This window comes from Mustela putorius, unplaced genomic scaffold (assembly GCF_011764305.1).
Source record: "Mustela putorius furo isolate JIRA1106 unplaced genomic scaffold, ASM1176430v1.1 tig00003859_pilon_pilon_pilon, whole genome shotgun sequence".
Taxonomy (NCBI): domain Eukaryota; kingdom Metazoa; phylum Chordata; class Mammalia; order Carnivora; family Mustelidae; genus Mustela; species Mustela putorius.
The window spans coordinates 27,999,000-28,021,736 of record NW_025422011.1 but is presented as its reverse complement, the minus strand read 5'-3'; the positions used below and the strand labels follow the sequence as shown (position 1 = coordinate 28,021,736).

The following is a 22,737-nucleotide window of genomic DNA, read 5'->3' as shown; positions in this document are numbered from 1 at the left end:
TTTCTCCATGTAGCTCTTGTTTTTTGCTTTAAGAAAGATGCTATTATGTTATTAGGTACAGTATTTATTCATAACTGTCATAACTTCCTTGAGAATTAGTCTTTAGGATTAGAAAGTGCATTTCTTTGTCTTGCTTATGTTTTCTGCTTTGAATTGTACCTTGTTTTATTAAGACCATGAGTCCTGTTTTCTTTTTATTTGCAAGTTGCCCTTGCCCACCCTTTTTTCACCTTTAATCTATTTTAGATGTTTCTTATGTACAGCACGATACAGAATTAGGTTTTGTCTGTGATCCAACCTGAACACCTTTTTATTTTAATAGAGGAGATACGCCTATTTACATTGCTTTCTGTGACTATTTGTAGAGACTTAGTTTAGTTCTCTATTTGCTCTTTACTAAAAAAAGTAATTTTAGTTTTTTTAAGATATTATTTATTTGAGAGAGAGAGAGAGAGCATGAGAGGGAGGAGAGTCAGAGGGAGAAGCAGACTCCCCATGGAGCAGGGAGCCAGGCGTGGGACTTGATCCTAGGACTCCCAGATCATGACATGAGCTAAAGGCAGCTGCTTAACCAACTGAGGCACTCAGGTGCCCTAAAAAAAGTAATTTTAGTTTTAACATTTAGAAGGGTTTGTGATTTAGTGATTTTCTTTATACTTCCACCTTTCTGTAATATCTTTGAATCCTGTGTCTTTGGACAGTATCTCCTTTTCTTTTATGAGCAACATTAGCTTGTACTTCCTCCATATCTTCCACTATCCAAGTTTAGGCAATGTTACTATCCTTTACTTTTGTACTCTTAAATATACTTAAAATTCTACTACTTGTCAGTTTTAAATTATTACCTTCGATTTGATTCTTATGATATAGGGGGCAATCAGGGAGCTTTATTCCACATTCTATCCTTTTTTTTTTTTTTTTTTTTGTGGTTAGCTGTATTATTTCTTCACTGTCAGAGAGTAAAACATTTAGGTATTACTGTCACACTTATTCCCCTTTTGTTTTAGTCTTAGTTCTGTTGTTAAATGTGTTACATTCTTAATGCTAGCCATTTGCTGGCTTCTCCCCTGTAATTACTTGGCTGCTTGAAACTTGCCCTCACACCTGATTAACGGTTTGAATGATATAGCGTTTTAGGATCAAAATCAGACTGAACGAAGGGGCTGCCAATGTCGGGTACCAACCACTGTGTAGGAACACCATCATCTCTTGGCACAGGACTCCATTTATTTAGATTTTTACTTCAGCACTGGGGGCAAGTTCTATAGCTGCACAAGCAGGAACAGAAAGTAGAGTGAGCACAGGGCATCAGCTTGGTTTCTTTCCACTTTTTGTCCTCATGAGCTCCTCTCCTTATCAACTGATTTTCAGCTATGGAGAAAAAGCTCCCATCTCTACTTCAGCCTTGGACTATATATGGTCTTGTCTGTAGTTCTTCCAATATTACTCCATTTGCCTTCCATCTTTTAGAACTTGGAAGTATATAATTCCCTAATATTGTCCTCCAACCCCATTCTCAAAGACTTTATCCCCTTTTCTATCCTTACCGTTATTTCAATGGCATTTGAGGAGAAGTATGCTCAGTTGCGATTTTGAATAGGAAGTTAGATTTCCAACATTCTTGGCTCAGTGAATGACTGATGAGAAAGAAGGCATTTTCACTACAGTAGATCCATAGCCTGTTACTACATAATTCCCCAAAATAAATATTTTCCATTATGGATTACTTACTAATTCATGTTAGTTTATATTTTTCTGGGCACCTGGGTGGCTCAGTTGAGTGCCTGCCTTTGGCTTAGGCTGTGATCTCACAGTATTGGGATCGAGTCCCATGTCGGGCTCCCTCCTCAGCAGGGAGTCTGCTTCTCCCTCTCCTCCCTGCTCTTGCTCTCTCTTGTGATCACTTTCTCTCAAATAAATAAAATCAAATAAATAAAATCAAAATTTTTTTTTGTTTTTCCAAAAATTCAGTATTTTATTTCTACCACAGTTACTTGGCCCCAAACAGTCAACAGTTGACACTATATAAAAACCAACCTTACAATAAACTGTAAAGCGTAATAAAAATCATTTGGAGTAAAAATATGGGATGAAGAACATGCCTTTGTAATGAATTAGGGAAATCACTTCCCCTACCTATCTGAACCCCTATTTCTTGGCTACAACATGAGTACAGTAAGTGAGATTAAAGCTCTTTTACCTTTACAAGTTAAAAATCTACATTTTGTAAAAGATTTTTGTCAGGTTGGTATTAACTTCAGTAAGAAAAATTAGAACATTCCTTTAGGTAATTTCTAACAGTAAAGAAAATAAATAGCATGTTCTTTATTCTCTGTAGATTTATGAAGGTCTTAATCATCCTAGAAAAAAAAACAGTGATAGTATTCAAGAGCAAAATAAGACCTCCTTAACTTGGATTATAATCTATTCCAGTTCACTGAATTCTTTGCTCAGACCACAAGCTTACAGAAACCCCAGTCTATAGAGTTCAACCTAAGCATTTATAGGAGAAATGACAGTAAGTAGGAGGCCCGGGGATGACAGATTTGCTGTGTCAAAGTAAAAGCAAAGAACAAACAGTAATCTGAATGACCAAAATTGTCAAGAGTCAGGGAAGCAAGTGGGAAAGTTGCTTGGCTTAGCAAAAGGTTAGAGGGCAGTGAGTTAGATATCATAATTAGTCTGCTAGTCAGGAGTTTCCTCTTCTCCTCATAACTCTCCTTATTTTTGTTTAGGTAACTATACTGCCCCAATGTAGCACATGTACTTTGCAGGAAGCCAACTCCATCCATGGCTCTAGTAGTCAGGCCTAAGTGAACCATAATCCCACTCAAAAGACATAGGTTTAAAAGATGAGCACGTAACTTAGTTAGGACCTAAGGGACACAAAAAACAGTTTTGGGAGAATATCTAAAAAGCTCCCTCACTCCCCCAGAAACAATCCAAGCTCAGTCTCAACAAGGAGGTAAAGCACATGTACTTCCGCAAGTCAGTCTTAAGATAAAGCTGAGACCATCTGGGAGGCAAAAATGAGGGATGTGAACAAGAGATCCTTGACGATCTATCCTATGACCTACATGCTCATACCTACTCTCAAACTGCCAAACTACCGCCTAATTTCTCCTTTATCATTCAAGTAAATTTGCCCAGGACTTTTTCCTCTTGCAACCAGAAACATCTTAATATATCAGAGATGCAAAGACTACTGATTCATCACACAGAAACTTGAAAATATTAAAGTTAAATTCATATTCTTAATAGAAGTCATTGTTAAGTGCATTTACTCTAAGGCTGTAACTATTCATGAGCCAAGTTACAAGAGCAGAAATCCTTGATGTATAACATTAGAAGAAATCACGTTACAACAACTATAAATGGGTGAATATACATAGCAGTTTGAGCAGGACAGTCACAGTTCACGCTTATTTTCCTGGCATCATTACTACTAGAAGCCCACCATCCTCAAATATCCCAATGTACACATTTACTCGGGCTCTAAAGCATGTTTTTTGGATTTGTACAGTATTCTCTTCAGAAAAATAACAGTAACCCAAGGAAATGGCTGGAGACCTTTAAAAGGTAAAACGATTCCAGCTTTAAAAGCTGTGATGGTTTAGAAAAAAAAAATGGTACTAGGAAAAATGTCTGTGCCTATAAAGAATAATTACTTTTGGAATATCATTTTTTATTATAATTAAATTACTGTGATTTCCTTTTACTGACTTGTGGTAGGATGAATACCCAGGTCACAGGGACCCTCATTTGTAATAAGAACAAGGTAATTCTTAGGCAGACATAATAGGGAGCAAGATTTGAAAGCACTGGCAGTTTCCTATATACATAGATATTTCCTCTATTATCTGCCACTATGTCTAAAATATCTTTGTACTCCAAACTAATTTATTTAGGTTCTAATTTCTTTAGTCCTCTATTAAACTGGACTCCTACCACACTACCCATTAATGATAATATCTTATCAGAAGGGAACTGGCATTGGCATTTGGAAGCAAAGCCCCCTGGACAAGAGCAAGATGGAGTCAAGAAACGAAAAAGGGTACCAGGTGCTCAGAGCACCCATGGCCCGGCTTTCTTAAGCAACATCTGTCATTTGCATGTTTGTTTTCCTCCACAGATAATTCCACCTTAGAAGTCACAAAAGCTTGGAAAAAACCACAGCTAATGCTTATTATTGCTTTAGTACTATTTTCAAACACATGTCTGTGTTCATTTGGCTTTGCGATGCTGTGACTTTTTGTCCAAACACACACACACTGATTAGATAAACAAGGTTCAGGGCTAAAAGGCAACCAGATAACATTGTCCCACAAGATGTCCATGCACTTTCAGCGTCTTTCTGCACAGATGAGGTAGGGCTGGGGTTGCAATGTCATGCCTAATCTGGGCTTCAGATCGGGAACCAGCCCGTGTGGGAAATGCACATGAAACCGCTGGAGCAATGCTGTGAAAAACAGGAACATCTCCAACCGAGCCAGCTGCTCTCCAAGGCAATGCCTTTTCCCTAAACAGAAAAGAACAGACATAATTTTTAAAAATCCATAGTATTTACCAAAATTTACATCTACTATATGGGTACCATTCAGGAAATCTGGTATTTAAAAGAAAGTTAGAGGCAGTTATGCTTATTAAAAGGAAAAACAACTGGCACTTCAGCTCCCAGAGCCCATTTCTTTACCTTCGCTTATATCATGGACTTCTGTAAGCTTATTAATCCCCCTCCACACTTGCCTTGCACGCTGCAACACAGCCCACGATATGCCATGAAAGATCATATCTCAAGCGTGCCATTTTGTTCTATAGACCAGAAGTGCATTTCATTTCAAATGACTAAAAGTGAACCCTTTCCCAATGAAAGGAAGAGTTTCCAGTCCGTCTTCCATGTGTCTTGTGGTCCATGTACTTTTTCACCACTATTTTTGGAGATGACGTACAATAAACGAGGAGCCAAGAAAGCTATGTTTCAGTTGCACTTCAAATTCTGATGTCATTTCTTCAAACGTGTCTCAGTTTCTCAAGCTACCTGTTAGTGACTTCTAGCTCTACAGGTTTTGATTACAAGCCAAAATCCACAAGCAAAAAAGTTTCAGAAGAAGCCAGACCTTCTCAACACTTTCTTTCTAGTTACTAAAGTAACTGTTGAGTAGAAACTGGTGTTAATGACCTCTAATTATACCAATCTCTCCTGCAAGAATCACTGCTGTATTTTCAGAGTTGGAATCTTTACTTCTACAACAGAATGCTTCTTATTAAGATGTCATACATCATTAATCATCATTATCCTCTGTCCTAAAGTTGTATCCCTGTGAAAGTTCTCTTACCTAGGGAAAAAGGAACCAAAGCCTCCTTCTTGGCAAAATATCCACTGCTGTCCAGAAATCGCTCAGGAGAGAATATTTCTGGGTTTCTCCAGTACTTTTCATCAAAATGGACAGAATAAAGGTTGGTAATTACTGTTGTGCCTTTAGGAATGGAATAACCACGTACAACTGCATCTTCAGAGGTTGCATGGAAAATCCCTAATGGCACGATATTACAGAATCTTAAAACTTCATGCAAAACTGCCTCCGTATAAGGCATTTTGCTTTTGTCATCCCAAGAAGGTGTCTCAGTGGGTCCCATAATTAAATCGATCTCTTTTTGAACTTGTCCTGTCAGAGAAAAAGTGTTCAAGTTATTATGCAATTCTTAGAATTCTATCCAAAGTCATTTCCCTTTGGATAATCTATAATAAGTCAACAAGGTCTGGTGACAGCTAGATTCAGATTTTTCACTATCTGGGAGTTCTATTTGAAAATATGCTATATATTGTGTGCCACCAGAAACCAATGTTCTGAGTATCTCTGTTGTGAAAAACACACTAAAAGTGATAAAAATAAAAATTAAATAAATCTACAATTGGAATAACATCACTCTCGGCAAGGGAAATAATGAAACATAAAACTTGAATTAAAAAAAAAAAAAAAGCAGGGTTCAGGCCCCAGCTCTGCCACTCCAGGGGCTGAGCTTGGGCAAATCAGCTACTTAGCCTCTCCTCTCCTTTATAAACAAGCATAATAAGACCTATCTCTGAGGTTCTTACATGACTTGAGAGAACAGATATAAAACTCTTTAGAACTATGAAATATTTTTCTTCTTGGCTAGCACAGCAGAAATTCCTAAATAAAATGTTTTATACATAGATAGCCAAAGGCTCTAAAACATTGTGTGAGCCCTAGATGTAGGACAGCCCTGCAGTCAAGAGGACCCTCACCTTGAATGTTAGGATAAAGGGCCATGAAAAGAATTGCCCACCGTAGCACATTGGTTGTAGTTTCAGTTCCAGCAATGATGAGTTCACCCACGGAAAAAATGAGGTTTTCTTTGGAGAAAGTACATGATGGGTCATTTTTACCTTGATCCATCTCATCTAAATAAGCATCGACAAAATGCTGAGGTGACTGAGGCTTTCTGTTGATGGAAGCTTTTTCAGTAAGTCTGGAGAGAAAATCATAGACCACAGCTGCATTTCTAAACAGCTGGTGATGTTTTCCAAAAGGGAAGATGCCAATCCATGGAAAGGCATTATACAGGAAGACTGAGGCACTGGCAGCCAGTTCCACATTTTCACTAAATAACTCAATCATGCACTGAAAATCAGTGTCTTCATAAGTGAATCGTTCTCCAAAAATGATCAGATTGGTTATGTTTGAAACAGCATTGGTTATTAACTGTTTAAAGTCAAAAGGTCTACCTTTGTATGTTTCAATAACATCAATAAAAAATTTGGTTTCTTCTAGGATTTTAGACTCAAAAGACTTTTGGCCATATCCGAAATAGCGGAAGCTATTTACAGCTAATTTTCTGTGATCAACCCATCCTCGGCCATATCTGGAATTGAGTAAGCCTGGGGGGGGAGGGGAGGAAAAAAGAATTAAAAAAACTTTATCATTCCTACATTCCTGTATCGAACACCTGAAAATGCTACAGAATAAAAAAGGATGGTTAGTCATGCTTCTCCAAATCTTTCTCTAAAACTAAAACGAGACCTTGTTCCCTGCCACAGAATATTGTCAATAGATAAAGCTTGCCTACTTTTTATCCGGGGATAGGCAGAAAAGACCTGTAATTCTCCCACCACAAGAAACTAGACAGTCCTGTGTAATTCATCCTGGATGAACTAAACCCAGTGACTTTATTATCGAACTATTACAATAAGTCTTATCTACAAAAGAAAAACCACTGCATGTATCTTAGACTAAGAAAACAACTGAAAATCATCCTTATAGAATCAGAAATTTTCTGTTTCTGTTTCTAGATTTTAGAAGACAGATTTTCTCCCATTAAAGGCATATGCTACTACCAAGGTAACCCTGGGAGAGGCTAAGGAAGCCTGGATGAGGTGTCAGTGTGGTGGAAATACTCAAGGCAAAAGGAGGATACTATGAATTGAGTGTCTGTGTCCCCACAAAATTAACTAAATAGGTGAAAATAAACATACCTCCCATTTTTGTCATCTTCATGAATAAAGGAAGGCATGGTCTGTCTGCAAAAATCTCACTTTGATGAACAAGGCATTCCTTCACTACATCATAGCCATTTAAAACCACAGCTGATATACCTCCGAGATCTAAACTGAAGATCTTTGAGAAGAAAAGAAAAACAACATTTAAATAACAAAATGGAGAAATGGAGAAATAAACTATGGAAATCCACAAGTGCTAAGCCCAGTTTTCCCAGTATTTGTTACTTCCCTGAAAATGGCAGGATGTACTATTCAACTGACAATTTCTGAGCGCCTTCTGTCTACAAGGCATAGTAACCATGATGATTTCATTACCCGGTCAGTGCCTGAAAACATAATCTTATAAATGGTATAAGGAAGAGAGTACTGGGCTCAGAAAGCCTGGATTCTAGTTTAAGCTTTGTCATTAAACAAATATAGGAACCTGGGCAGAACCCTTTCTGGGCTTCAGGGCAGCTGCAGGAAATATGATACTTGCTTTGGATGCTCTTTTTTTTTTTTTTAAATATTGTATTTATTTATTTGACAGAGAGAGAGATCACAAGTAGGCAGAGAGGCAGGCAGGAAGAGAAGGGGAAGCAGGCTCCCCACCGAGCAGAGAACCCGATGCGGGGCTCCATCCCAGGACCCTGAGACCACGACCCGAGCCGAAGGCAGAGGCTTTACCCACTGAGCCACCCAGGCGCCCCGCTTTGGATTCTCTTAAGATTCATTCCAACTCAATGCATTCAGTGAGATCTAGGAATCTCTTTTTATTTCCAAGATAAGTGAGGAAGCAGCATCATCTCTATATTATTCATTACTCCAGGCTTAGATAGGGGAGGAGGTTACCTGAGAGATAACTTTGAAGTATAAATGTATTACAATAAGGCTCATTTTATTTGGGTCCCTGACTTTCATGAAGTTAACAGAGATGGCCCCAAAAGGAATCTGATCTTGGAGAAAAGGCATTTACCACATAGGCACAGGCAGATGCCCCTCAGCTAAGGGGAAGGCAAGACAGAATATCCATCCTATGTCTTGCTGGAGCTTCTCATGCGCTTCACCTCAGGTTCACTTACAACGGAACACCTCCTGTAGTCTACTCCAGCTAGTCCAATGAGCGAACAATACTACTTTATCAGTGCAGTGCAAAGATTCTCTCAAGGTCTGGCTGAAAGCTTTTTAGGGCCAAAATACTAAGTCAACGCTCATCTCTGTGCAAATAAGTTAGAGGAGTTTTAACTACGGTTTATACTAGTTTGGGGGAAAAATCCCAAAAAGGAAGTTTAATGGGAAACAGGAAGTTCAGCAGAAGTAATGACAGGAAAAAAACTGTGGTGAAGACCCCCAAGTAGGAACAGAAGCACCCGCTGAACAAGAGTCTTTGGCATAGGGAAAGGCTCTGCCAACCAAGCAGTAGAAATGTCCAGAACTTTGGGGAAGTAGCATGGACTACGTGTGACAAGCAGTGGCATTAGTCAAAAGTGGTAGTGTAAGAGTTTCAGTGCCAACAGAATGGCTACCAGCTGAGCAAAAGTGGGACTCTTTCAGTTCCCAAAGCAGTAATGGAATGGTCTTAAAGTCATTTCCCAGAAGTGTAATTTTAACAGATATAAAGGGAAAATGCCTCCTCCTGTGTCTCCTATAATCTCAACACTCTACTTCAACTCTCTGACACCAGCTGTGTGGGTTTTCCACACCTCAGCAATTCTGGGACACCAGCTAGGTATCCTAGAATTTAACTCAGTTCTGACACTATCTACCCAGGGATTGTTCAGAGCCCACAAGTTAAGGGTTCAGTCCCTCAGGACTGCTCCCTGTCCCCACGTCAGACGCCATTAGCAAGTCCAGGTGCTTCTGACCAACAGGCTATAAATCAGAGGTTCCCACGACTTCCTCCTTGGGTCCCCTTAATATCCTAGAGTGATTCAGAGAATTCAGGGAAAGCATTACTAGACTAATGGTTTATTACAGCAGGACACAAATCAGGAACAGCCGTATGGAAGATATGCATAGGGAAGGTATGGGGAAAGGGGACTGGAGTGTCCAGGTTCTGCCCAGGCATGCTTTCTATCCTCTGCTCTCCTCTACCCATTCACCAACATGGAAGCTCTCTGAACTCTAATTCAGAGGTTTTTATGGATGTTTATTAGCTACGCAAAATTAACTACATCATGGGTCATGGTAACTGATTCATCTTCCAGCCTCTCTCCCTTTCCCAGAGGTAGTAGGGGTATGACTGAGAGTTCGAACCCTCTAATCGTGATTGGTTCTCCTGGCAATAAACTCCCATTTTAGGGACTGTCCAAAAAGTACCTCATTAGCATAAACTCAGGTGTGGTTGAAGAGGGTTTGTCATGAATAACAAAAGACACCTTTATTAGTTTCAACATTTAGGAAATTCCAAGGGAAGAAACAAAAACCAAGTATGTATTTCTTATAATAAATCACAAGTATCACAGCAGGAAAGGATAGCATTAGTGAACAGGCAGTTAGTTGTTCCAATGCAGGAAAAAAACAGACGGATGGTTTCACAAGAATGGTAGAAGACCCCGTGGGTTGAAAGCTGTGTTAATATGGAGCAAAAACAAACAGGAGAGTCATATTGCAGGGGGAAGCTACCAGGTATGGACACTGGATTACAAAGACCAAGGAGGAGCCATGGCTTGAGAAAGCTGTTATACAATCTACCTTCACTCAAATATTTGGTCCCCTATTTGAGGGTAAAACTGGGGAAACTGTCATTTGAAGTAGCATCTATTCTAGTATATGCTGTTTTCAAGGACTTTCAGTAAAGGTTTTTTTTTTTTTTTTTAAAGATTTTATTTATTTGAGTGACAGAGATGACAAGTAGGCAGAGAGGCAGGCAGAGAAAGAGGAGGAAGCAGGCTCCCCGCTGAGCAGAGAGCCCGATGCGGGGCTCAATCCCAGGACCCTGAGATCATGACCCAAGCCGAAGGCAGAGGCTTTAACCCACTGAGCCACCAGGCGCCCCTCAGTAAAGGTTTGTGAAACACTTTCTTTCCCTTCTAGAAGTCAGTCTGTGGTCATCAAGTTTCTTCCCCCTCCTGCAAACCAGCTCTGCCCACAATTTTTCAGTGTCTCGGTAATGAGCACTCCATCCAGCCTTCCAGCTGTTCAGGAGCCAAACTGCCTGTGTTGACTCTATTTTTCTCTGCAACCCCGCAGCACTGCTTCAAATCCCATTCCTCCTATTTTCAGAATATATGCAGGAGACGGCAATTTCTTACCCTTCCATCCCTGACACTCGGATCCACGCCACCTTCATTTTCCCCCATGTTATCGCAACAGCCTCTCAACTTGTTTCTTTATAAATGATTCTCAACACGACATCCTCCTGTTTCAGGGCCTTTGTATGTGTTCTTTTGGCCTGGAATGTTCTTTCCCCTGTTATTTCTAGAGTTTGCTCCTTCATTTCCTTTAAGGCTTTGCTCAAATGTCTTCTTTGTGGTGAGGCCTGCTCTACCCCCAGTTAAAACTCTACCCCTTAGCCTTCTCCCTCTCCTCCCACCTAATTTAGTTGACTTCACACGCTGTACTCTGATGTATTATAGATTCACCTATTCTATTTATATTGTCCATCTCCTCCCCGCCCACCTTGGCACCCAGGAGAACGTAAGCTACATTAGGACAGGGATTTTTACTACTGTTTTGTTTACTATATATCTTCGCACCTAGGACAGTATGTAGCAGATGCTGGTAACTGATAACTGTATGTTGAATATGGAGACATACATCTAAGTATACTATTACAGAACACCATTGGTGACTTGCTAGTAAGAGAGGGATGAGAAAAGAGCCATTGATGAAAACTGATAAACGATTGTCTCCCACTGTTCAACCTTTGCTTGGGCTGTTTTCTCACTTGAAATGCCTCCCTTCACTGCCATACTGTCGACCATACCAAGTCTTTAGGGAACATCCTCTACGAAGCCTTTCTTGGTGCACTCTCCTTCTTTTTATTCTGGGGATGCAAGACTGTTTTAATACTCAAAAATCAATCCAAGTGATGCACCACATAAACAAAATGAAAGATAAAAATAATACGATCAGGGGTGTTGGGTGGCTCAGTCATTAAACCTCTGCCTTTTGTGATCAGGTCATGATCCCAGGGTTCTGGGATCAAGCCCTGCATGCAGCTCCCTGCTCAGTGGGAAGCCTGCTTTTCCCTCTCCCACTCCCCCTGCTTGTACTCCCTCTCTGGCTATGTCTGTCAAATAAATAAAATCTTTAAAAAAATATATGATCATTTCAATAGATGCAGAAAAAGCATTTGAAAAAATTCAACATCCATTCGCAATGAAACTTCTCAACAAAGTGGGTTTAGAGGGAATATACCTTAATATAATACAGACCATATATGACAAACCCACAGCTAACATCACACATAATGGTGAAAAACTAAGAGTTTTTCCTTTAAGATCAGGAACAAGACAAGGATGTCCACTATCACCACTTTCATTCAACATAGCACCGGTAGTCCTAGCCATAGCAATCAAACAAGAAAAATAATAAAAGGCACCCAAATTTGTAAGAAAGAAGTAAAACTATTTGTAGATGACATGATACCATATATCGAAAACCCTAAAGACTTCACCAAAATGGTATCAGAAGTAACAAGTGAATAAGTAAAGTTGTAGACCACAAAATCAATATACAGAAATCTGGGGCACCTGGGTGACTCAGTGGGTTAAATAAAGCCTCTGCCTTCGGCTCAGGTCATGATCTCAGGGTCCTGGGATGGAGCCCTGCATCGGGATCTCTGCTCAGCAGGGAGCCTGCTTCCTCCTCTCTCTCTCAGCCTGCCTCTCTGCCTCCTTGTGATCTCCCTCTCTCTGTCAAATAAATAAATAAAATCTTTAAAAAAAATACAGAAATCTGTTGCATTGCCATAACTAATAACAAAGTAGCAGAAAAAGAAATTAATAAATCAATTCCATTTATGATAGCACCAAAAATAATAAAATATCCAAGAATAAATTTAACCAAGGGGGTGAAAAACCTGTACTCTGAAATCTATAAAACACTAATAAAAAAATTGAAGATGACACAAATGGAAAGATATTCCATGTTCATGGATTAGAAGAACCAATATTTTTAAAATGTCCAAACTATCCAAAACAGTCTAAAGATTTATGAATTCCTATCAAAATACAAAGAGCCTTTTTCACAGAACTAGAAATTCTAGAACAAATAATCCTAAAATTGGTATGGAACCATAAAAGATCCTGAAAAGCCACAGCAATCTTGAAAAAGAAAAACAAAACTGGTGATACTGTAATCCCAGACAGATATCAAGATATACTACAAAGATATAATAATCAAAATACTATGATCCTGGCACAACAACAGACACACAGATTACTGGAACAGAAAAGAGAGCATAGAAATAAACTGCCGATTATATAGTCAATTAATCTACAGCAAAGGGGAAAAGAATGTGCAATGGAGAAAAGACAGTCTCTTCAACAAATGGTGCTGGGAAAACTGGACCAATACATGTAAAGAATGAAACTGGATGGCTTTCTTATACCATATATAAAAATAAACTCTAAATGGATTAAAGACCTAAATGTGAGTCGTGAAACTATAAAAATCCTAAAAGAGAAGATAGAGAGTAATCTCCTGGTCATTTCCCTTAGCAATTTATTTATGGATAGGTTTCCTCAGGCAAGGGAAACAAAAGCAAAAATAAACTATTGGGACTACACCAAAAGAAAAGTTTTTACACAGCAAAGGAAACCAATAAAAAAACAAAAACAGCAACAGCAACAAAAAACTGAAAAGGCAACCTACTGAATAGGAAATGGTATCTGCAAATGATATATCCAAAAAGAGTTTGATATCCAAAATATATAAAGAAATTATACAACTCAACACGAGAAAAACAATCCAACTAGAAATGCGCAGAGGACCTGAATAGGCATTTTTCCAAAGAAGACATACACATATCATATGACACATGAAAAGATGCTCAACATCACTAATCAACAGGGAAATGCACATCAAAGCCACAATAAGCTATCACCTTATACCTGTCAGAATGGCTAGTATCTGGGGTACCTGGATGGATCAGTCCCTCCTTGTGATCTCAGGTCTTGATTTCAAGGCTGTGAGTTCAAGCCCCAAGTGGCTCCACGCTGGGCATGGGGCCTACTTAAAAAAAAAAAAAAAAATGGCTGGTATCAAAAAGAAGAAATAATGAGTGTTGGCAAAGATGTGGAGAAAAAGGTTCCCTTGTACACTGTTGGTGAGAAAGTAAATTGCAGCCACTGCAAAAATGGCATGGAGGTGCCTCAAAAAATTAAAATTCGACATAGTATAGAGGGGCACTTGGGTGGCTCAGTTAGTTATGTCTGACTCCTGGTTTTGACTTACACAGTGACCTCAGGAATAACTCTGTGCTCAGGCGGAAATCTGCTTCCTCTCTCCTTTTGCCCCTCCCCCAACTTGTGTGGGCCCATGTGCCCGCTCTCTCTCTCTAAAATAATCTTTAAAAAAATAGCATACAATTCAGTAATTCCACTACTGGGTATTTGTCTAAAGAAACTGAAAACACTATTTCAAAAAGATACCTGCACTGCTGTGTTTATTACAGCATTATTAAGTACAATAGCCAATGTACGGAACCAATGTAAATGTCCATCAATACATGAATGTATGAAGAAGATGGAATATAGGGGCACCTGGGTGGCTCAGTGGGTTAAGTTTCTGCCTTCGGCTCAGGTCATAATTTCAGGGTCCTGGAATTGAGCCCCGCATTGGGCTCTCTGCTCAGCAGGGAGCCTGCTTCCCCACCTCTCTCTGACTGCCTACTTGTGATCTTTGTCAAACAAATAAATAAAAACTTTTTAAAAAAAGATGAAATATAATGTATACATACACAATGGAGTATTACTCAGCCTTAAAAATGATGACAACATGAATGGACACAGAGGCTATTATGCTAAGTAAGTCCTACAGAAAAAGGCAAATACCGTATGATTTCGCTTATATGTAAAATCTAAAAACAAAACAAACAAAAGCAGAAACAGACTCATAAATACAGAGAACTGGTGGTTGCCAGAGGAGAGAGGATGGGTGGGTGGACAAAAGGGATAAAGGTGAGCGGGAGGTACAATGCTTCAGTTATGGAATAAGTCATGGGAATAAAGTGTACAGCACAGGGAATATAAGAAAAACAATTTCCTATTCTGCAAGACAGCATTTTACATAATTGGTTTAAAGATACTTTTTACGTTATAGGTCTAATAAATTCTTTTGCAATTAATAACCAAGAACATGTGAGTAGCAGTTTACTGGTTCTAATTATTATCATTACTCATGAGGAAAAATTAAAATTCAGAGAAAAGTTGAGTTTTACCTGACAAGAGGACTCAACTTCTAGTCTCATGCTTCCACACTTTAGAATCCTCTCTAGGATATTATGAGAATATTATGGTACCAACATGCCAGAGATCATATACATTCAATGGCAATCACAGAAATCCATTCATTCCTAGAGCACTGGAAGGTTGACAATAAAATGTAAGAATTATATACATCTGCTTTACGTAAGACTACTTTCCCTTTTACACTGTCAACCGTTAGAGAGGTGCAGAAACCTAGGATAATTCCTATAAACACTGGTTTAAATAAAGACTTAAGCCCCAACCTGAAATTCCACAACTGGTATTGGTAAACAGCAACACTATATTATTCCTTCAAAGCATGCACAATTTGTGGTCGATATTTAGAGGCGCGTGCTCTCCCCGGGCTCCAGCTCCCTAACATCAGGCAGTGTCTGCCTTCCTCACTGCACCCTCAGCACCTGGCAGAGCCTGGCTTGTTTGCTGCACAGGCGTGAAGGCACGAATGGATTCCATACCGAACAGGTGAGCTCAGCCAGCGCCAATGCTCTGGAAACTTCTGTCTCCTTCTGAGGTCACGACACGCTTCCCATCACACGCTGGAGTTCTGGCCTTCTGCTCTGCAGGGAGCAGCGGCCCGGCTGTGTGCAAGTCCCTCGGCATTTCTGTGCTGCACTTTGCTTCTCTGCAAAGGCCGGAGGTAGGTCGGTGGGACTGCTGTGAGTTTAGGTCAGGGCACCTTGGAAGGGAGGCTGGCCCGCCGGCAGCGCAGTCCCAGTGTTTGCTCTGAGGATGCTCCTGGCCAGTCAGGCCCACACTGCTCACTGCGCACCAATTTTTACTCATTAATTCATTTGCTCTTTCATACTTATTTTCCAGAGCCTATCTTGGCCTGGGGCCTTCCCCTGTGCTTTCTAAGACCCACAGTAGACGCCTAGACCAGCCATCCTTAGATTAACATTAATCTGGACCTAGAACTTGGATATCTCATTTTCACGAGAAGCCACGGGTAGAACCACACACACGTCTAGCACCCACCAGCCAACCAATAAAAACAAAAAAACAAAAAAACAAAAAAAACCCACAAGCAAACGAACCACCACACCCCGAATAGCCCGGGGCCCCACTGCGCAGGTGCGGAGCACAAGCTTGGCGCCCTCGGGACCCGGGACCCACGGCGCAGGCGCGGGAGCACTGCCACAAGCTCCCGCTCTGATCCCGCTAGGCGTCGGAAGGGTGGAGGTCCTGGCTGGGCGGGGTTCCCCTGGCGGGGCGCGGCCTCCGGTGGGACTCCTACCCACCCCGACTCCGGAAACCCGTTTCCGTCCAAGTCGCTAGTACGCGGAAGGAGCGTCTCGACAGGAAGGGCCCGGGAGCGGCCGTCAAGCTCCCGCCTGAGGAAGGCCCGGGCCCTCCCAACCCGCAGCCCGTGGGGCTGTACCTCGCCGTATATCTGGCTCTGCTTTCTCATGTAGACGTGGGGAAGCTCGCCGGAGGCGGCCAGTGAGTAGATGTTGCCGATAAATGGCAGCCCCGACGGCCCGGGGGGGAAGCCAGTCGGCCGCCTCTGCTTCAGCAGCTGGTGGATCCCCAGCGCGAAGAGCAGCAGGAAAAGGGCGCCTCCGAGCGCCGCGGCGCATGCCGCAGCACCCGGAGGGTTCCACATAGCCCGGCCGGGGGCTGGGGCTACCAACCCCGCCACCTTGGACCAGGCTCGCCCTCCTGCCCCGCCGCATTCCTATTGGTCGGACACCCCCCCAGGTCCCTCCCCCATTCCCTGGCCATTGGTTGGCCGCCCGGGACAGCGGCTCCTCTTTCTGCGGGGCTCAGAGTCTAGGCGCAAGAGGCGGGTCCTACCCTTTGGATCTGGGCGTGGCTCCAGGCGAGGTGGAACGTGGGGGCCTTGCCTTTTCCGGGGTGTTAACTCAGAGCTTGTGGAATGCTGCACAACTTCGGTCTTTGGGGTAGAAGGATCCTTCTTCCCTTGACCCCAGCTCTTTGGAGGTGAATTTTTAGGAACTCTTAAATTTTTAAGAGTGAAAAAACTGCATAGGTTATCAGAACTCAGTCCTGAACTAAACCTGCCGATCTTGAGAATTAACACTTGAGAACTGACTCATCAATAATAAAAAAAAGTTATCTGTGCTTTTTTACTCATTTGTTCATTAAATGCATTGATTTTTTTGTATGTGTTACTCCTAAGAATTCTGATTTCACAACATTCAGGTAACCTGAGTTAATCATGTATCTTTTCACGCCTTTCTGGTCTTCCCAAACTGGTTACTTCTTGGCAATCACAGAGGACTCAGTAATCTGCCCTTACTTAGGGATGGTACTTGTGTAGGAAACAGGCAGAAGGAAATGTAGACAAAATTAAATGTCCTTATAACCTGCAGCCCATTGACAAATACTTTAGGCAGGCAGAGTATAACATTGTTCCAGGACGCTCCAAACTGTCCTAATGTGAATGCCTTTCTAGACAGAAGAATAACCTTGGCTTGACAAATAGCAAAGTCTCAGGTATTCAACATGAACATCCTTTTGGAACTTCCCTTATATTTACTTCCTCCAGCCCCAAAGTATATAATCAGTTGCTCCTCCCAATTCACTGGTGCAGTAGCTCTGTATGCCCACGGGTCTTGTCCCTGTGCTTTAATAAAATCATCTTTTCAAGAATTCTTTCTTGGCCATCATCTCCGGACCCCAACAACACTACTCCAAACACTCATCATTTGGTGCTGGAACATGGAGCTTGAGTCTTTTCATCTGGACTCTGAGCCATGGTGCCAACTTGGTGAGTACTTTCCTCTCCCTTGACTCTCATTCCAGGGGTTTTTCGAGGAGTATGGTCTTATTGCAAAACTTTTGTGTTGATTGCTCAGGCTGCAATCATTTAGCTGTGGCTACTCTATGGGGAGAAGCCTGCCTGCCTTCTGGCTGGTAGTAACCTGGCCTGAATGGTAATAAGACCCAGAAACTTGATGCCCTCTCTTTATTCCTGTCCTTATACAAAATTCTGTCTTGGACATGGGATGACCACGTCAGTCACAGGATGGCTGCCAATCTTAAGACTCCTGTGTGAGTTTTCCTTTTCTTTGTCTGTTGTGATCTCCTCCACATCTGTGGTCTAGGCACTTCTGGCTACAAGACCCTTACTGGGAGTCAGCCAAAACCTGTACCCGACTGAATTATAACCCAGTGGGGGTCTATTTCCTAGCAAAGCTGGCTATAAAGACCTAATGTGTTGGAATTGTCGCCTGGATCATGATGGATTTCTATCTTTACTGTTCTCTGGCAATGTTCTCTGCTAACTACTTAAGTCACAACATTGGGAAATTTCCTCTTCTAAAACTCTTCTTAGTGTTTTCCATGGATTAAAAATAGTGAGTTCTTTGTGGTCTTCACTTCAGGGCTGGACCTTCACAGTGAGTCAAACTCATGTTCCATATGCCAGCGCCCATTGTAGTCTAAAATGTGATGGGGAAGCGGGGTGTGCGGGGGCAGGCCTCCCTCCTACAGGACCTTTACAGCTGGTGGTGATCTTAGAGATTTTGTTTGAGGGATGCTTCCTGATGCTTTGACACTCAGAACCTCTGACCTCCCCTGCGAATGGGGGACTACCCATGAGTTGGCAGAGGGATTTTCTTGGTAAAGGACCGTCTCTTTTCAGTTCACAGGAACTCTCTCTTGGGATGACTTTCAACCTACAGGAAACAATTCAGATTGCAAGATTTAAGGAAAGAAAATCTGTGTCTGCTCATCTGTCCAAGCTGACAGACTTTAGGAATGGGAGGCCTCTTCTTCTGTACTCTCGGCTTTTATCTGCCTTTCCCTCCCCACCTAATTCTGCACCACCTTGGTCGCAGGTGGTGCGACCAAGGTCGCAGCTGGTTCTTACTCCATCTGGGTGCCCCTGGCATCACTGGCTCCTCCTTCCCTCTCTGCAGAGAAGCGAAAAGCACCCCTTCGGACTTAACAGCATCCACTTCAGATTTCCTCACCAGTGTCCCCAGTAAAAAATGACAATAGGGAACAAATTGATTGACTTTTAATTGGACTTAGGTGGAACATAATTTGGTATTTAAAGTAACTGAAGGGCACATGGGTGGCTTAGTCTTCAGCTTCAGCTCAGGTCACAATTCCAGGGTCCTGGGATTGAGTTCCACATCAGGCTCCCTGCTCAGCAGGAAGCCTGCTTCTCTCTCTCCTGCCTGCTAGCTAACTACTTGTGCGCTCTATCTCTTTGTTAAATAAATAAATAAAATGCTTTAAAAATAAATAAATAAATAAACCCAATTCCTTTAAAAGTACAGTGGTATAAGATTGAAATTCTAATTTTCTCTCTGTTAAAAAGACAAAGTTTTCTTGAATTGGTCTGTGCTTGATAAGAAAAAGTAAACAAAGTTTTTTCTCTTTTGTCTGCCTAGAAATCCAGTTTCTAGGTTTTGTCTCTGATCACTTGGTTAAAACTTCTCAATATTAAATGAGCTAAGTTTTGGGGCGCCTGGGTGGCTCAGTGGTTAAGCCGCTGCCTTCGGCTCAGGTCATGATCTCAGGGTCCTGGGATCGAGTTCCGCGTCCGGCTCTCTGCTCAGCAGGGAGCCTGCTTCCTCCTTTCTCTCTCTGCCTGCCTCTCTGCCTACTTGTGATTTCTCTCTGTCAAATAAATAAATAAAATCTTTTTAAAAAAAATAAATGAGCTAAGTTTTGTTAATAACTATATAACCCTACATATTTGCCTTTGGAATCTCTTTGGAATCTCTTATTATAACGTTGGTGAAATGAATAAGTTTTGTAATGATCCGTAATCCTATTCAGCCATGTGTTATAACTTGGAGGTTTTATTTTTTTATTTTATTTTATTTTTTAAAGATCGTACTTATTTATTTGTCAGAGAGAGAACGAGCACAGGCAGGCAGAGGCAGACAGAGAGAGAGGGAGAAGCAGGCTCCCTGCTGAGCAAGGAGCCCGATGCGGGACTCGATCCCAGGACCCTGGGATCATGACCTGAGTCGAAGGCAGCTGCTTAACCAACTGAGCCACTCAGGCGTCCCAACTTGGAGGTTTTAAACAAACTTCCCAAGATCTAAATTGTAAATGAGGTCTCTTCACCCATAAGGCCTTTTTATTTGGTATATTAACCCTGTAAGCACTGTTAAACTAATCACAAGCCTTAGGTCATATTGCTTGGATAAATGCTACAACTATCCTAGAGATGATATGCAATTCCTAATATTTTAATATGTTCTGGTATAAGGTCATCATTTAATATTCTTATTTTGAAGTGTGAAGTGTCACAAAATAACCAGACTTCCCTGACATTTATATTGTAACCTCTCATCAGATCTTCAACCATGTCCATTTTTTAGTCTTTCTGTCATTTATAATTATTGTTTGTATTCTCTTGCAAAACATGTTTCATCTTCAAAGAGATTCATAAAAAAGACTTATAAAAATACAAGTTTTTTAATATCTTTAAAATCCACAAACTAAAATTGGTAAGAATTTCCAGAACTAACTAAACTGAGGAAGATTATGGTTTTTGTGACTCTTGTTTAAAACATTGCTGGTTCTCTAATATTTGCTCTTCCAGACTAAGAAAACTTCCTCTTATAATACCTATGGCACAAAAAATAGATAAAATATTCCTCTGTGAACAAACTGAAAACTAACTTTTCTCTTTAACTGAACCCTCTGAAATTTAAAAGGTCTCTGTAAGTATTCTTCATTTCATGGCAATTACAGTCATGTGCACAAGTTCAGTCAGAATGTGTTCTGCTTGTAATGGGACACCACTGGAAACATTAGTTATTTTACCAAGGCTTTGGCTGGAATGTCATATTTGAGAGACATGTATAGACTCAGATATGACCAGACAGCTTTAAGGAACTAAGGTTGACTTTAGGAAGCATGAAGCCAATAAAACCCCTTGGAAATGTTGGCATGATACTTTTTGTGGTTGTTGCTAAAGATTTTATGTATTTATTTGAGAGAGAGGATGAGAGGAAGATAGAGAAGCAGATATCCCACTGAGCAGGGAGACCCACACAAGGCTCCATCCATGGATTATGGGATCATGACCCCAGCCAAAGGCAGACACTTAACTGACTAAGCCACCCAAGTGCCGAGTTGGCCTGATACCTTGCTTACAGAGTTCCCAGTGGTCTTAACATGTGAGTAAAGAATGTCACTTCCTGGCAGGTATGGGAACCTCAGGATATACTGGGGACCTCTAGAAGAGGAATTTGCCCAAATCTACAGGTATTACAGGCATGTCTGACGGCAAGAACTTGGCTTGGCTTCTGGCCTAGAGAGGATACTAAAAGTTCAACCTAGAGATTCCTTATTACAAAAAGTTCCAGCAAGGCAAATTCTAAAAGAGCTATATGATCAATTACTACTTTTGTGGAGCTTACATAAATCATTAGGCCAAGTTTATTAAAGTTAGACTTATTTTATGATTAAATTAGTCCTTTTTGGCTATCTGATTAAAAATGAGAGTTACTATAGAGAGAAAATGTTTCAATAACACATTTTTGTAGATATTAGATTTTAAGCATTGAGACTCAAGAAAACTGGATTATTCTTTTACCATTAAGACTTCTCAGAAGGGGGATTGCCCCAGAACAATCAATAGGGTTAAGTTCCTTTGAGTTACTATTTGGAAAACCTTTCCTCACTGTAGTCCTATCAACAGATGGAGACTATAAGGCTCCTAATTATTCACTAGGGACCAGGTTAATTCATAAATCTCTAAATGAATGCACAAACCATATCCTCCCTAAATCTTATCTGACAGTCACTAGCAACTCACCCTATATGAACCGCAGAGACATGGTTTAACTAGAGGATTACAAGTCTAATATAGCTGGGGATTTAACTTCAAAATGATAGAGGCCCTATTGAGTGGGCCATATTTGTGCTCCCACTGCAATACAATTAAAGGGACACCCTTCACACTTTATCTAGAGTAAAACCTATATCTCCTTCACAGGAAACCAATGAACAAACTAACATGCCTTCTTATTCCTGTGAACCTGTGGAAGACCTCAAATTTCTTTTCAAATGACAGTAAAGAACTGGAGGGCTGGAAGATAATTTTAGTTAACTATCATAGGTCTTTTTATTCAGAGTTCTCTTATTATAATACTAGCCTTCTTTTATTGTCCTAAGCAAAGGAGACACATAGGTGAAAAGAGCAACAAAGTCCCCACCCTTCTAGAATTCACATTCTTGTGAGAAGGAAGAGGAATAAACAAAATAACTTTAGATAATTATAATCAAATGAAGTGTGGTGAGATACCTTAGTGGGTGAGAGATGTCTCTTTAAGATGACATTTGGGAAAAAAATGACTTTGGACGTTTATTAGTTTCCTACTGTTGCTGTAACAAATTGCCACAAACAGTGACTTAAAACATTAACACACACACACAAACACATTTATTATCTTACAGTTTTTGAGCTCAGAAGTTGAAAATGGGTCTTCCTGGGCTAAATGCGAGGTGTGGTATGACTGCATTCCTTCTTAGAAGCTCTAAGAATCCATTTCCTTGTCTTTTCCAGTTGACCACATTCTTTGATTTGTATCCCCAATCCTCCATCTTCCAGGCCAGCTGTCCTTGTCACACTGGATCTGACTCTCTTCTGCCTTCCTCTTCCACTTACAAAGATCCTTGTGGTTATTTTGGGCCTGTCTGGATAATCCAGGTGATCATCCCAGAGTCCTAAATCTAGTAACCTTAATTCCATCTGCAACCTTATTTCTCCTGCCATGAAACTTAACCTATTCATAGGTTGTGGCCATTAAGATGTGGACATATTAGCAGGGAAGAGCAGTATTCTGCTTACCACGGAGGCAAACCTTA

The 22,737-nt window shown here is 40.9% G+C and overlaps 1 protein-coding gene across 5 annotated transcripts; it reads right to left on the bottom strand.

Annotated features, from left to right (window-relative positions):
- Positions 1 to 3,234: 3,234 nt before the first annotated feature.
- LOC101694301 (vitamin D 25-hydroxylase) lies at positions 3,235 to 16,632 on the bottom strand. 5 transcript variants are annotated; one of them, XM_045066205.1, is made up of 6 exons: positions 16,313 to 16,434; positions 15,390 to 15,695; positions 7,496 to 7,637; positions 6,269 to 6,901; positions 5,337 to 5,666; positions 3,235 to 4,519 (listed from the first exon to the last, which is right to left on the bottom strand). In XM_045066205.1, the coding sequence occupies exons 3-6, from the start codon at positions 7,515 to 7,517 to the stop codon at positions 4,344 to 4,346; spliced, it is 1,161 nt and encodes a 386-aa protein (XP_044922140.1). In that variant the 5' UTR covers positions 7,518 to 7,637; positions 15,390 to 15,695; positions 16,313 to 16,434; the 3' UTR covers positions 3,235 to 4,343. The 5 variants fall into 5 exon arrangements, with proteins under 5 accessions (XP_044922140.1, XP_004752087.1, XP_004752085.1 ...); XM_004752030.3 differs by lacking the exon at positions 15,390 to 15,695 and adding an exon at positions 14,886 to 15,028 and having other exon boundaries at positions 16,313 to 16,431; XM_004752028.3 differs by lacking the exon at positions 15,390 to 15,695 and having other exon boundaries at positions 16,313 to 16,632.
- Positions 16,633 to 22,737: the final 6,105 nt, after the last annotated feature.

Excerpts from the sequence above, each read along its gene's own strand:
- LOC101694301 (XM_004752028.3), bottom strand. The coding sequence starts at position 16,537 with ATGTGGAACCCTCCGGGTGCTGCGGCATGCGCCGCGGCGCTCGGAGGC. Across the intron at positions 7,638-16,312 it reads AGAGCCAGATATACGGCGAG|ATCTTCAGTTTAGATCTCGG; the intron begins GTACAGCCCCAC and ends TTCTTCTCAAAG. Across the intron at positions 5,667-6,268 it reads CCTTTATCCTAACATTCAAG|GACAAGTTCAAAAAGAGATC; the intron begins GTGAGGGTCCTC and ends TTTCTCTGACAG.